This window comes from Salvelinus namaycush, chromosome 8 (assembly GCF_016432855.1).
Source record: "Salvelinus namaycush isolate Seneca chromosome 8, SaNama_1.0, whole genome shotgun sequence".
Classification (NCBI taxonomy): domain Eukaryota; kingdom Metazoa; phylum Chordata; class Actinopteri; order Salmoniformes; family Salmonidae; genus Salvelinus; species Salvelinus namaycush.
The window spans coordinates 2,956,073-2,972,348 of NC_052314.1; the positions used below are offsets into that span (position 1 = coordinate 2,956,073).

The 16,276-nt window shown below is 41.2% G+C and overlaps 1 protein-coding gene across 2 annotated transcripts; it reads left to right on the forward strand.

Moving 5' to 3' along the window:
- The first annotated feature begins 1,846 nt into the window (after nt 1–1,846).
- Nucleotides 1,847–15,857, forward strand: LOC120052303 (sorting and assembly machinery component 50 homolog A). 2 transcript variants are annotated; one of them, XM_038999134.1, is made up of 15 exons: nt 1,847–2,014; nt 3,494–3,604; nt 3,720–3,821; nt 4,966–5,053; nt 5,209–5,315; nt 5,790–5,920; nt 6,561–6,648; nt 6,838–6,966; nt 7,245–7,316; nt 7,447–7,533; nt 8,204–8,274; nt 10,492–10,559; nt 10,673–10,819; nt 11,181–11,322; nt 14,161–15,857. In XM_038999134.1, the coding sequence occupies exons 1-15, from the start codon at nt 1,994–1,996 to the stop codon at nt 14,204–14,206; spliced, it is 1,410 nt and encodes a 469-aa protein (XP_038855062.1). In that variant the 5' UTR covers nt 1,847–1,993; the 3' UTR covers nt 14,207–15,857. The 2 variants fall into 2 exon arrangements, with proteins under 2 accessions (XP_038855062.1, XP_038855063.1); XM_038999135.1 differs by lacking the exon at nt 1,847–2,014 and adding an exon at nt 2,419–2,563.
- Nucleotides 15,858–16,276: the final 419 nt, after the last annotated feature.

Below are 16,276 nucleotides of genomic sequence, written 5' to 3' on the forward strand. Positions count from 1 at the left end.
AAGGTGGTTTATGGTTATTAAACACAACCGTAGTATATCAGTTTCCGCTCTCCTGCGCCTGACTTCTCTGCCTCCAGTAGCATCGCATTACATTATTCTACAATGGAAAAAAACTTAAAATTAAAATTAAGTGTTCCAAAACTTTGGACCGGTAGTGTACATATCTTTTTCCATCTTCTGTGCTGTTTCTACTACAGAGAGAACAAGAGTTAAATCACACATCTTGAACAGTTAAGAATGTCCAAAATCCGGTCACTGGATTCCCCAAGCCTGTTCAATGACACAAACTTGGATACCATTTTTGGAATCTTTGACCCTACCAAATAAGGGCACATCACTTTTGTTCAATACATGGAGGGGGAGTAATAGAAATGGTTCCTTTGATAATTTGCATGGCAATGGCCCAGAAACCATTTGGATGTGAAAAGACAGTGGGACAACTACCTACTGTATCAGATAAGTGCATCAAAAACAAGTGGGGACAATGAGATTCATCCAAAAGTTGGGGGGCAGACCGATGATTCGGCCCTATATAAATCTATACATAATCTCTCGTTGACAGACGCACGTAACATATCTGACGCAATTACGCAAAATTTTACTTCTGGGTTTCTGAGATTAGCCACCCCAATGTTTACTATAATTCATCACTCCTGAAGAAAACACTCACTCAACATACTATGCATGATTTTGTTCCGCAGCATTAACCACTCAGGGGATAATGAATTTTTAATGAGTATCCTGAAGGTGTGGCCAAGGGCAAGGTTTCGCAGGAAACCTTCGAGAGAGACGTAAAATCAATCTCTTTTCAGTCAAACATAAACCCGTTATTTATTCACTGGATTAAATGTTTATTATTGTGAGATAATCTGTGATATGACTATCTTTCTGTATTTTTCCTCATTCTTTAACAGAGAAGCTCAGCAACATTTAAGTCAAAATAGTGTGGTATTTTGATTGATATGTCTACATGAACTCTTCATTAAAGAAAGTCATTTATTTAACCTTTTTATAACTAGGCAAGTCAGTTAAGAACAAATTCTTATTTACAATGACGGACTACCAAAAGGCCTCCTGTGGGGACAGGGCCTGGGATTAAAAATAAAATATAGGACAAAACACACATCAAGACAAGAGAGACAACAACACTACATAAGAGACCTAAGACAACAACATAGCAAGGCAGCAATGCATGACAACACAACGTGGTAGCAACACAACAACAACATGGTAGCAACACAACATGGCATTTGCACAAAACATGTTACAAACATTATTGGGCACAGACAACCGCACAAAGGGCAAGAAGGTAGAGACAATACATCACGTATTGGTGAAATTTGGTTAGTGCTACAGGCAGACTTATGTTGTCTGGACCCAGTATGGTCACATTCTTGAATGCAAGTTGTCTCGGCTTGTCCACCATCCATCATGCACTTGTTCGAAAAGTCCTACACAAATCCAAGTACATGTTATTATATATAATAAATAAGCAAAGCTTCAGTTTTGAAAATATGAATCTCTCTGCCTTCAATAGGTTTCATGTGTACACTATTGTTTTGTGTTTACAGTAACCAGCTGTTGTCAAAAATGTTAGTTCGCGAGTGGTGCAGCGATCTAAGGTCACTACAGTCCCTGGTTCGGATCCAGGCTGTATCACATCCAGCTGTGATTGGGAGTCCCATAGGGCGGCGCACAATTGCCCCAGCGTCATCCGGGGTTTGGCCTAGGTAGGCCGTCATTGTAAATAAGAATTTGTTCTTAACTGACTTGCCTAGCTAAATAAAGGTTAAATCAAATAAATGCAATACGTTGTGAAACGTTGACATCTTGAATACACCCAGGATGAGGTAGGGGGTGTGGTTTTGATGGTGTCATGGCTTCCCCCGTCCACGAAGCTGCATCTTTATTGAGCCGAGCGTGAATTAAATGTCATTTAATTTCGTAAAATAAACACCAACATTTGAAGGACTGTACATTCAAGACCTTAATCATGGGCGCCGTCCACGCGAGGGTAAGGATAACTGCTCAAAATGCAAAGGGTGACAGCATGACCTCTGAGTGCAGTAGCCAATAGCTAGCTTAGTATAGCTAGCTGTCACGTACAGCGAAAGGGGCCCAGTTGGACAGCTTGCCAACTATGAAAACTAGCTGAACTTCAGATACATGAACTGTCGATGTCAGTAAATTAACATGATCATAGTTGCAACAACAGCATTGGTCAACGTTGCTCGTACAACGGGCGCCCTACACGTTCACGGATCTTAAATAGTGATCGTATGGGTTAGCCCTTTGATCATGACACGAGTCATTGGACGAAGGCGTCTTCTGTAGGAGGGAGTTTTGCTGATATCAGATGTCAATCACCTGAAGCGCAGAACCATGTAAACACGTGCATGAGCTCGGCAAATATGCGTGCGTCTTCTGTATGTAATATTTATCTTGTGTGCGTGCATCTGAACACACTACCAGCGCTTTGAAAAAACTTTATGTAATTATACTTTCCTGTGGATATATTGTCTTACATTCCTACGGTCAAAAGGACCAACCGCACGGACAACCGGTAAAGCGCGTTAAAATATGATTTTATTCAACATTCTGTCTTGTAGAGGACGTGAGCGTAAACTTTACTGATTCAAACACTTTCTGTCTGATGTAGAATTCAAGTGGTGTAAAAAGTACTCAATTGTCCTACTTGAGTAAAAGTAAAGGTACCTTAATAGAAAATGACTCAAGTAAAAGTGAAAGTCACACAGTAAAATACTACTTGAGTAAATTTTTATTTGAAGGCTTCTTTCTCGCTGATGAAAGATAAGGGCCATATGTTTCGAAAGTCATATTGCAAGCAATGATTATTAACCTAAATGCTAAAACACGGTGTCGGGATTGTAGTTCACATGAGGCAGTTGTGGGTCGAAGCTAATGGCTGAGAACGGTCGGGAGAAGGCAGAATGCTGCCTAGAGAACTAATGCATGGGGGAGCATCATCAAACCAAACAATCTGATCAGTGAACATGCATGGCAGTTTCTTCCCAGTGTCAGAGATTAGGGCCTGGTCCTAGGTAAGCAGTATGTCTTGTGCCTTCGACTCATTGATGTAGAAATCTTCATACAAATCGAGGTTAGTGATCGCTTTTCTGATGTCCAGAAGGAAAAAAATTATAAATACACAAAATAGCAGAATTGGACAGGAGCCTGCAAAACGGCCTCTATACATTTCAGTGCCATTCTCCAGTGCTGTCATGTGCTTGCTTAGATGCTTACAACCACATTCTGAAATTTCCACTAACTTCAACTTATGACATTTTGAAGAATGACTTGTACTAGTTCATCTCAATATGGTATTTACCAACTACCTTTATCATAATAACCAAACCACTAAAGCCACCTAACTGCCATTTTAGCTATTGGGTTTTGTACAGATAACTAGCTTTACAATACAAGAAGTATCCTGGTCAGTCATTGATTCATCACAATCTCTGTTGTGTTGCAGAGTCTTGACCCTCTGCCAATGCAGGGACCTGAGTTGGGGGTTCATGCGGATGACGTCGAGACACCAGATATGGAGCAGGAATCAAAACAAGAGGTTCTTGAAAACAAAGATGTACGGCTCAAGTTGTTTCTTAGTTCATCTTTTCTGTGTGGTTGAATGTCAAAGTTACCTTTTTATTGTTGCCTGTCAATGCTGCTTATAACTCCTTTGTATATTTGTCCTATAGGTCATAGTCCAGCATGTTCACATAGATGGTCTGGGAAGAACCAAGGAGGATTGCTTAACATACGAGATTGCTGGTGTCTTCAGAGCAAAGAACTTGATTGACGTGAGTGAATCTATCAGTACAGTAGGATACAGACCACCGATTTTAATGTGTGGAGGCGGTATGCAGTGTTTTCCACAAGCACATGGAGTAGCCAGCCAAATAGAAAAAGTAGCCAGCCAGGCTCCCTCGGGCTGGGGGAGGGGTTTAGACAGTAGCCAGCCAGGCTCCCTCCCACCATGCCGTGGCTGCTTCTGAAACGTGCCAGGGCCCAATGTTACATTTTTTCCTCACTGGCCAGGACATGGTGTAGTTCTTAAATGCATTGTAGATGAACTCGTGGATACCATTTATGTCTTTGGGTGCAGTTTCAATTAAGTTGCTAACTAGCGCAATTGCTAACTAGCGTTAGCGCAATGACTAGAAGTTCATGGGTATCTGCTAACGCTAGTTAGCATTGGCTCGCAAAACTACCTCAAACTTTCTTCTTTCTGGACACAGAGACATACAAATTGTATCCCTTTAATGTCTGACTGGAAAGAAAATGAAGGAATGTACCAGAAAACAATAGACTAAGTGGATGTCGACTTGTCGTTCCCACATTATATGGGACATGCAAATTCATGCTCTCTATGGAAAGATGTTAACATATAACATATGATTTTTTTATATCAATAATTGTATTTTCCCATAAATAATTTGTTGATACCAATTTTTTTTTTTTTTTTTTTTTAAATAATAAATGCAATTGATATTAAAAAAAAAAATATGAATATATGTTAAAACGGCTTTCCATATGCTCTCTCCATACGTGTAAAGAAATTTGACTGCAACCTCAGCGCACACACCCAGGTACCGAGAGTCGGGACAGACAGCAGACTGTCAAACCAGCAGTGTTTCCCTGTCTTTGCTCGCTTTGTGATTGACAGGCGCATGTCCTATCAATAGATCGCTAGAAGATGCATATCGTTCATTGTAGCGGGAGAGGGTTCTTAAGACCTTTTTTTTCTGACTAGCCAATTGAAAAGTAGCCTAGTTTAATTCAGTGAGGAAAAAGTACCTGTCTGAAAATGAGTCTGTAGTCGGCTGTATAGCCGACAGCCGGAGCTAGTGGGGAAACACTGTGTATGGAGACGGTGTTGAGATTGTAGCAAAAGTATAACTTACTTTGTTTACAGTTGTTGTTTTTTGTTGTTGTTTTTTTTAGGTAATGAAGAGAGCCCACGAAGCCAGACAGAAGCTCCTCCGTCTTGGTATCTTCAGACAGGTGGAGGTTGTTATTGATACCTCACAAGGTACTGTGGTTAGAAAGATCATCCGTTCTTAATCCGAACAGTATCAGTATCAAAGTTTTGCATATTACATTGGGAAAATAATCAAATGAATGGGGAAAGTGGTTAAAACACTCCAAAAAATACAAACATTTTATTTAAAAAACACTTCCTTTCAGGGGTGGATGCTCTGCCTAACGGACTAGATGTGACGTTTGCAGTGACTGAGCTGAGACGTATGACTGGTAGCTATAACACCATGGTTGGAAATAACGAAGGCAGCATGGTGAGAACTCCTGGGGCTCTATCTCAAGTCATCTTGTTGTGATTCCTATCTCCTTATCTCCTTCTAAATTGTATTGGAGGAGAAGGACCCAATGTCCCTCCATTTGGACCAGTGTTTCCCAAACTCGGTCCTCGGGTCCCCAAGGGGTTCACGTTTTTAACCTAGCACTACACAGCCGATTCAAATAATCATCTCATCATCAAGCTTGAATCATTTTAAATCAGCTGTGTAGTGCTTGTGGGAAGGACAAAAACAACCTGCACCCATTGGGGTCACGAGGACGGAGTTTGGGAAACACTGCCTTGGACCTAATTCTCCAATGTGTTTTGAGAAGGAAGCGAGGAGAGAAGAAAATTAGAAATCAAGGACAGATTAATTTATAAAGAGATATGGTGGTGATTACACATGCTGTAGGAGGTACCATCCTCTGCTGTAGTCAGGTTTTTGACTAGTTTTCCCTCCCTCTTACTGTAGGTTCTTGGTCTGAAGCTGCCCAATGTTTTCGGTCGTGCGGAAAAGCTTACATTCCAGTTCTCCTACGGCACCAAAGAGACTTCCTATGGGCTGTCTTTCTTCAAGCCTCAACCTGGTCACTTTGAGCGCAAGTATGAGAACAAAAAACCTGCCACTTATATAAGCAGTGCTGTAAATACACGGATTTACGTTTAAAAGGTGCAACACCAGATGTTTATTTTATACTTTTTTTGATTTGTAATTTCTTAAAATGTCCATAATATATCTGCAGTAATAGTGGAATGATAGTGTTTCACAGTATTACTTAACCCGCCAGTGTTGTAGTTGGCTGTGATATTTGACTATTGATTTCTCCCGCCGCTGCAGCATCTGAAGGAAAGCTGTTTTTACTTTGTGGCTGTGTTATCTAGTGGAAATCGTGTCAAGCGGCCAATGTAGAAATCACTGTGCCATTTCCTGGTTGTTCAGTTTATTTGAGAAAACAACCACGGAATAGTGTCGGGAATCATTGTACCATATAAATCGCTGTGAAATATATTATCAATAAAGCTGGTGAACCAAAACCGAAAGTAAGAGGCTCAAGCACGAGTCTCTGCCATTGTTGCCGTGGATACGGGGGAGATTTGTTTTGAATGGAGCCTAGTGCTGTTGCAATTTACTTAGCTTCCACATAGGAGGAAAACATTCAGAGAAATGCTGTGTAGCACCTTTAAGTTGTTCGTTCTATAGATCCCTGGGCTCTTTGTTCTTCTAATTGTCTTGCTGTTGCAGTTTTGCCGTTAACTTTTACAAAGTCACAGGCCAGTTTCCATGGAGCTCGCTGAGAGAGACTGATCGCGGCGTCTCCACAGAATTCAGTGTAAAGATCATTTTTCCATTACTCCATCTATCGTTACTATAGAGTTGTCATTTACTGTTGTTATGCTAACTGTGATGAGTAGAATTGGAACTTCTCAGCTATTTTTTATCAAATAAAATGTCATCCTATTGTAATGCTTTTGCAAGTGGTTGATCCTCTCTTCTTTCTCCCTCTCTGTTTTACAAACAGTTCCCTCTTTGGAAGACGAACCACACCCTGAAGTGGGAGGGTGTGTGGCGAGAGCTGGGATGTCTGGCGCGTACCGCCTCATTCGCAGTCCGGGAGGAGAGCGGCCACTCCCTCAAGTCATCACTCTCGGTACCGAGACTTGAGTTTCGCTTCACAATCCCTCACACAGCTACCATTTTTTTAGTCCCAGGGATTTAAACATTGTGGTAATACATTTAGGCCCAAACTCCTGTTCTGAGATCTGTACACTTCATTTAAGCTTTTGTGTAAATCTTCCATTGATGACGTCAATGGGAAATTTGTGCAAAAACATTTTTACACACGTGTATCTCGAGTTAGGATTCGGCCCCACTTAGACACTTGACTTTTTCCTCAACATGTTGCTCTTTTCTCCTTGGCCCTCATAGCATGCCATGGTCATCGACACCAGAAACTCCACAATCCTTCCCAGGAGGGGAGCCTTGCTCAAAATCAACCAGGTGTGTAGGTTAGGTGAACATTACCTGGCCCAGTGTTGTATTCAATGGTAATACCTTAATAAAACCATTTTCCCCAGATCGTTTATGAACCAACAACTTATTCAGCTGATGCGTTGTTGTGGTTTTGTAGGAGTTGGCTGGCTACACTGGAGGAGATGCCAGTTTTCTGAAAGAGGACTTTGAGCTCCAATTTAACAAACGTCTCTTCTGGGACTCGGTGAGAAACTAAAATCGTCCTATTTATTAAGAAGAAATTTGTGCGATAAACTTTAGTTACACACATAAATCACAAGTTGGATCTCAGTCTGAGTATTGAACTGGTTCTGGACCATCTTTATAGTTTTTATCTTTATATAACCATCAATCAATATAATTATTTATAAAACCCTATTTACATCAGCAGATGTCACATTTCTTATATAGAAACCCAGCCTAAAACTCCAAACCATGCAGATGTAGAAGCAAGGTGGCTAGGAAAAACTCCCTAGAAAGACAGAAACCTAGGAAGAAACCTAGGAAGAAACCTAGAAAGGAACCAGGCTCTGAGGGGTGACCAGTCCTCTTCTGGCTGTGCTGGGTGGAGATAAGAGTACATGGCCATTAAGGTCAGATCGTTTTTCAAGATGTTAAAACGTTCATAAATGACCAGCAGGGTCAAATAATAATCACAGTGGTTGTATAAGGGGGCAACAGGTCAGCACCTCAGGAGTAAATGTCAGTTGGCTTTTCATAGCCGGGTATTCAAAGTTTGAGACAGCAGGAGAAGGAGAGCCTGAGTCTATGTAAACAGCTTGTTGATGGAGGGTTGACAAATGGTTTTGACCAGGTTGGGATAAATGTGTAGATAAAAGAGCACATTTGTTGAGACGTCGTCCTCTATCTTCCAGGTCCTGTCTGCATCTCTCTGGGGTGGATGCCTCCTGCCCATTGGAGATAAGCCAACTTGCATTGCTGACAGGTGAGACAATACTTCTGTTTCATAAAACCATAATTGGAACACAGGGGTGTCAAACATGGGACTCTAGCCGATTTTAAAATGTGGCCCTGCCATGTTGTCTTTATACTGTATAGTCAGGTGTTAAAGTTCGATGGATTTCCGTCATATGGATTCTGGAGGTCGTTTTTGAGATCCGTGTAGATCCGAAATAAAAGTCTCTGGTTTGGAGATGACAGCCTAACACTGAAGCATGTATATTCTATGAAATATATTCCCAAATATTTAATGTTCTCTGTTAAGCTGTGTGCACTGAACTGACATGCATGATTGTTGCTGACACTCCGATGTTCAGATGAAGGGAATTAAATGGTCTATAAATGGGCCGTGGCGCTCAACTCAGACAGTGGTGTCTAGCCTACTGTAGCTGCTGGTAAAGTCATTCAAAGCCTCAACTTTATCACTGAGGTCAGGACTTTCCAGTGCTACTATTTTTCACCATGTAATGTTAACACAAATCAGACAACCGCCTAGTAGAATAGTTGACCTATTGATGGGTTCTGACTTTTTACATATGAAATATACTTATTCATGTCACTGAGGGAGACAGGGTAATGTATAACGTTTACATTCTGTCAGGATATGTTTTTGTTGGACATTCAGGGATCCTGTGGGAAGGCGTGAGGAATTTGGGGCCGAGGTCAGATGAAGTGAGGAAGAATATAATCTTAGCAACAGAGATGTATTGGCTGTTTAGATGTATAAGGAAGGGGCTCAGCATAGGAGAAAGGGTTAAATACAGGTGCTTATATAAATATGTTGTCTTATGCAGCTGTATGACCCAGTGGGTGAATAAACTTGGTTTAAGCTTTACTAAGCTTCCCGTGAGTGTGTTAGAACTGCACACTGTTTCCCTGGTCGGCTTGTTGTTGTGTTTTACAACCTTGTTATTGTGTGTTCTATATGAAAAGGTTTTCCTCTCGAGGTGCATTCAGGTTGCAATAGGGAGGGAAACATGTATTCTGTCAATGCACAACAGTTATTAATGGCATCGCGGGAAAAGCCTTTTTGAAAGCAGTTTTGGCCTTTGTTAAACCAGAGCGGCGTCACAGTTTGCTACCATTTATTTCTTTACTCCTTCAGGTGGTGTCGTTTAACAGATTCAGTTCCAACTGGAGTTTCAAGCATGCTGACAACAAATCTCAAAGGAGAAAATTGTCTTAAAAGGACAAGGACTTACTTTGCAATTGAAAATAAATAATAATTCAAGTAAATAGTAAGTCATTATTTATACAGTACTTGTCAAAAGTTTGGACACACCTACTCATTCACCTTGAAATGTATTCCAGGTGACTACCTCATGAAGCTGGTTGAGAGAATGCTAAAAGTGTACAAAGCTGTCAAAGGCAAAGGGTGGCTACTTTGAAGAATCTCAAATATAAAATATATTTTGATTTTGTTTAACACTTTTGGTTACTACATGAGTCCATATGTGGTCCCGTGTGGCTCAGTTGGTAGAGCATGGCGCTTGCAACGCCAGGGTTGTGGGTTCAATTCCCACGGGGGGACCAGGGTTCAATTCCCACGGGGGGACCAGGATGAATATGTATGATCTTTCCAATTTGTAAGTCGCTCTGGATAAGAGCGTCTGCTAAATGACTTAAATGTAAATGTAAATATGTGTTATTTAATAGTTTTGATGTCTTCACTATGTAAAAAATAAAGACCCTGGAATGAGTAGGTGTCCAAACTTTTGACTGGTATGATATATTTATTATAAAAATAATAACATTCAGAACCTTGTGTCCAGTAGGGTAAATGCAGATGGGCAAACCCCATGCTTCAGCCTATCTACATGTTATAGCCGCTATGCAGCATCAGTTGGCTAGAGGTGATAATGCCTATTACTAATAGAACATCTGACAATAGACAGGATATATGGAACAAATAATTTAAACATTTTTACCAATATGTTTTTGGGGCTCATTTCTGGAGGTGGAAATTGTTTTAGATGGTGTTTGAAAATATATATATATCCTCAAGTCACCAGAACTGAGCTTCTCAGTCCTTCTATATAAAAAAATTATCACAGGTCGGACCACAGATCCCCTAAACAAGGGGTCTGGAATTGGCCAAACTCAGTTTTAATACATGTACAAAATGATCCTCTTTCCCTAGAAGCATGATGGTTATGGTTTGTTTTTATGGATTGTTTCTATGGTTTCTACCGATATGTCTTAGGTTCTATCTCGGTGGTCCTACTAGCGTCAGAGGATTCAGTATGTACAGCATCGGCCCACAGAGTGAAGGTGAGATGTTATCCTCTGTCCATTTGAATGAAGTCAGATTATTATTTAATTTTTTTAATTTAAGATGGGTAACTTTCTCACATCACATGTGGTTTTATTGTTTGAATGACCAGGTGACTACCTGGGAGGTGAGGTGTATTGGGCTGGAGCCATCCACCTGTATACTCCACTGCCCTTCCGTCCAGGCAAAGGGGGATTCGGAGACCTCTTCAGGACCCACTTCTTCCTCAATGCTGGGAACCTGTGTAACCTCAACTATGGTGTGTGTTTTAAAGATGTAATTGAACCCCACGATCTATGAAGTGGAAGTGTCAGATGTTCTGAGATGATAGCTGTAATACCATCTTAACAAGCTGCCTATGTTCAAATTCATCAGTATGAGAAATCCGCAGGACTCAATCACAATTATATATATAGAGGAGGAGGAGTGGAATGACCTAGTAATATGTAGAGCCAATTAGATTTCAACTAAAATGTTTCCGGGAATGCTAATCTTATTCGTTTTTAACAACAAAAACGATTTCAGAACAATCTGACATGGTGGGTGTGGAAATCCGCTTCCTTCTGCTTTTTGAGGTGGAATGACCCCTCGGGCTGTGGTGTGTATGTGTGTTGCTCCAGGTGACGGGCCTCGAGCACACCTGAGTAAGCTGGCGGAGTGTATCCGCTGGTCCTATGGAGCGGGAATCGTGCTGCGACTTGGAAACATCGCCCGGCTGGAGCTCAACTACTGCATTCCCATGGGCGTCCAGAGTGGAGACAGGTAGCCTATTATCTGCCCTTCCTGTTATCAAACCATGACAGTCCATAGCTTAGAAATAATACTATATAGTTCATATACGGTGTATTCGGAAAGTATTCAGACCCCTTCACTTTTTTCCACGTTGTTACGTTAAAGCCTTATTCTAAAACGTAATAAATGGTTTTCCATCAGTTTATACACAATAATGACAAAGCGAAAACAGGTTTTTAGAAATGTTCGCAAATGTATAAAATGCCTTATTTACATAAATATTCAGACCCTTTACTACGAGACTCGAAATTGAGTTCAGGTGCATACTGTTTCCATTGATCATCCTTGATGTTTCTACAACTTGATTGGAGTCCACCTGTGGTAAATTTAAATTGATTGGAGATGATTTGGAAAGGCACACACCTGTGTATATAAATGGTCCCACAGTTGACAGTGCATGTCAGAGCAAAAACCAAGCCATGAGGTCGAAGGAATTGTCCGTAGAGCTCCGAGACAGGATTGTGTCGAGGCACAGAACAGGGGAAGGGTACCAAAACATTTCTACAGCATTGAAGGTCCCCAAGAACACAGTGGCCTTGGTCAGGGAGGTGACCAAGAACACAATGGTCACTCTGACAGAGTTCCTCTGGAGATGGGAGAACCTTCCAGAAGGACAACCATCTCTGCAGCACTCCACCAATCAGACCTTTATGGTAGAGTGGCCAGAGATGCCCCTCAGTAAAAGGCGCATGACAGCCTGCTTGGAGTTTGCCAAAAAGGCATCTAAATGACTCAGATCATGAGAAACAAGATTCTCTGGTCTGATGAAACCAAGATTGAACTCTTTGGCCTGAATGCCAAGCGTCACGTCTGGAGGAAACCTGGTACCATCACTAAGGTGAAGCATGGTGGTGGCAGCATCATGCTGTGGGGATGTTTTTCAGTGGCAGAGACTAGGAGACAAGTCAGGATCGAGGGAAAGATGAACAGAGCAAAGTACAGAGAGATCCTTGAAAACCTGCTCCAGAGCGCTCAGGACCTCAGACTGGGGCGAAGGTTCACTTCCAACAGGACATAGACACTAAGCACACAGCTAAGACATTGCAGGTGTGGCTTCGGGACAAGTCTCAATGTCCTTGAGTGGCCTAACCAGAGCCTGGACTTGAACCTGATCGAACATCTCTGGAGAGACCTGAAAATAGCTGTGCAGTGACGCTCCCCATCCAACCTGACAGAGCTTGAGAGGATCTACAGAGAAGAATAGGAGAAACTCCACAAATACAGGTGTGCCAAGCTTGTAGCGTCATACCCAAGAAGACTCGAGGCTGTAATCTCTGCCAACGGTGCTTCAACAAAGTACTGAGTAAAGGGTCTGAATACTTGGTGGCAAGAAAAAGTATGAGCCATTTGAAAATGCCTGTATTTCTGCATAAATTGATCATAACATTTGATCTGATCTTCATCTAGGTCACAACAATAGACAGTCTGCTTAAACTAATATTCATTTTTTTTTTTAAGTTATGTTTTTGTCTCTGAACACACCATGTAAACATTCACAGTGCAGGGTGGGAAAAGCATGTGAACGCTTGGATTTAATAACTGCTTGACCCTCCTTTGGCAGCAATAACCTCAACCAAACGTTTTCTGTAGTTGCGGATCAGACCTGTACAACGATCAGGAGGAATTTCGAGGTCATGCCACAGCATCTCAATCGGGTTGATGTCAGGACTCTGGCTGGGCCACTCCAGAAGGTGTATTTTCTTCTGTTGAAGAAGCCATTCTGTTGATTTACTTCTGTGTTTTGGGTCGTTGTCCTGTTGCATCACCCAACTTCTGTTGAGCTTCAATTCGAACAGATAGCCTAACATTCTCCTGCAAAATGTCTTGATAAACTTGGGAATTCATTTTTCCGTCGATCATAGCAAGTGTCCAGGCCCTGAGGCAGCAAAGCAGCCCCAAACCATGATGTTCCCTCCACCATATACAGTTTGGATGAGGTTTTGATTTTGGTGTGCCATTTTTTTTCTCCACACATAGTGCTGTGTGTTCCTTCCAAACAATTCAACTTTAGTTTCTGTCCACAGAATATTTGGAACATCCAGGTGCTCTTTTGCGAACTTCAGACGTGCAGCAATGTTTGTTTTTTTAGACAGCAGTGGCTTCTTCCGTGGTGACCTCCCGTGAACACCATTATTATTTTGTGTTTTACGTATCGTAAACTCGTCAACAGAGATGTTAGCATGTTCCAGAGATTGTTGTAAGTCTTTAGCTGACACTCTAGGATTCTTCTTAATCCTCATGGAGCATTCTGCTCTGTGCTCCTGCAGTCATCTTTGCAGGATGGCCACTCCTAAGGAGAGTAGCAACAGTGCTGAACTTTCTCCATTTATAGACAATTTGTCTTACCGTGGACTGATGAATATCAAGCTTTATGCAAGTCAACAATTCTTAATCTTAGGTCTTCTGAGATCTGATGTAAATGTGATCTTTGTTTATATATAAATTAGCAAAGATTTCTAAAAACCTGATTTTGCCTTTTCATTATGGGGTATTGTGTGTAGATGGACGAGGGGGAAAATAATTTAATCCATTGTAGAATAAGGCTGTAACGTAACAAAAAGGGGTCTGAATACTTTCCGAATGCACTGGAGTTGAGCAGAACAGTTATGTCTGATTCACTGTAAAGGGCCAACCCAAACCATACTGGCTTGGTAAATTTATTTTCCAGTGACATTTCCATAATGATTTCAGCAAATGTGGTGGTTGTGTAACCAGGCTAGCCCAGTACAGCTAGATGTTTGGCCCAATATTGTGATAAGGGTATTGGGTTAATGTTTAGAAATGATACTTTGGTCTTTGTTTGTTTAGGATATGCGACGGGGTCCAGTTTGGAGCTGGAATCCGATTTCTGTGATGTCGTCCTGCTGTCTTGCTGCATTGAATTATGGAACACAGGAGTTTGTTTCGTTGGTTTTAGGAAATGGAAGGTGATCTATAGGGGTCACTTTCAGCACAGCGAAGGTTGCTGGAAATGAATTGTCTACTACAACCAAACTATTGTAAGTAAAATGGACAAGGCATCAATGGGGATTTTCTTCCACTACTATTGAACGATGAGAGCCTCCAGTGCTCAAGATGTTAAAACAAGAGGCCTTCACGGGTCCAAAAAGTTGGACCTGTTCCCAAATGGACCTGGGGCTTTCCCATCCGGACCCAATATGCATACATTTATTTGTTAAATATAGAGAACCCGTTCCGAATGGACACGAGGACAACTAGACCCATTACGCGTAGACCTGGTCGGATCCAGACCACATCTGAGTGAGGGAATTCACAGAAAAGTCCATTTCAGCTACCGGAGCTGATAAAGCGCGAGAGACGTAGAGCTCTAGCAGGACGTGTGAGCTAGTGACACGGGGAGCAGGGAAGAGGGAGGGAGAGACGAGAAACGGCAACCGACCAAGCCGACTCGCGCTATAGTAGAGTAATAGCAGCCTACCTAGCTATGTTATTCTCGTCCTACACAGTTACAAACAACTTCATTCAGAATATTAAGTAGCAGCCTACCTGTTGGCTCTTGGTCTTTGTAGCCCATCCCTCTCCTTTAACTTCTGTCATTTTAAATTAAATATTCCATTGATATTTCCTAATTTTTGCCACACATGGAGGCTCTATGACTAGCCCAGTGTTTTCCAAACTCAGTCCTGGGGACCCTATGCGGTGCACGTTTAGTTTTTATGCCCTAGCACTACACAGCTGATTCAAATAATCAAAGTTTATTGATGAGTTGATTATTTGTGTGCACCGCTTAGGGTCCCCGGGACCGAGTTTGGAAAACCCTGGTCTAGCCTATTGCTGCTTTGATGACTTATGATTGGCCAACAACAAGCTAGACATGCCACTCTTGTGAAAAGAGGAGCAGCATAAATGATATGATTTATGATATGATATGATCCCCATTTAGCTGTTGCAAAAGCAGCAGTTACTCTTCCTGGGGTCCACACAAAACATGAAACATGACATAATACAGAATATTAATAGACAAAAACAGATCAAGAACAGAACTACATTAAAAAAATATATAAAGGCACACGTAGCCTACATATCAATGCATACACACAAACTATCTATAGGTCAAATAGTGGAGAGGCGTTGTGCTGTGAGGTGATGCTTTATCTGTTTTAAGAAAGCAGGTTTGCGGGTTTATTTGGTCGTTAAAATTACACATACAATCATAAAAGACAATCATATCAGATCCGACTCAGACCTGTGACATTATTTAGAATTCTGGATCCGAACCCTCTCGGGTATTCAGTTACAGGTGGATCCGTGAAGACCTCTAGTGGAAACCTAAGAAAGGCAGACATCAGCCATGAGTGCCCTTATCATGAGTCAAATATGTCAATGTGGTCTGGATTATTATGCTGATTTTAATAAATGTTATCCTCTACAGTTACACTGAGTCTCTATAGCATCCACTTGCCTTCCGGTTGATTTTTGGTTTGTGTATTGAAACAACATGGATTAAACCATTTTTAGTGGTGTAAAGTAAATACGTAAAAATACTTTGAAGTACTACTTAAGTAGTTTTTGTATCTGTACTTTACTATTTAGATTTGACAACTTTTAGTTTTACTCTACTACAGTCCTAAAGAAAATATGTACTCTTTACTCCCATACACTTTCCTTGACACTCAGACTTACTCGTAACATTCCCGAATGCATAGCAGGACAGGAAAATGGTGAAATTCATGCACTTATAACGAGAACCCGCGTCATCTCTACTGCTTCTGATTTGGTGGACTCACTAAACACAAATGCTTCGTTTGTAAAAGATGTCTGAGTGTTGGAGTGCCCCTGGCTAGTCATACATTGTTTTATATAAAAATAAATAATCTAGTTTGCTTCATATAAGACATTTGCAATGATTTATAGTTTTCTTTTATAAGTATATTTAAAACCAAATACTGTACTTTTAGACTTT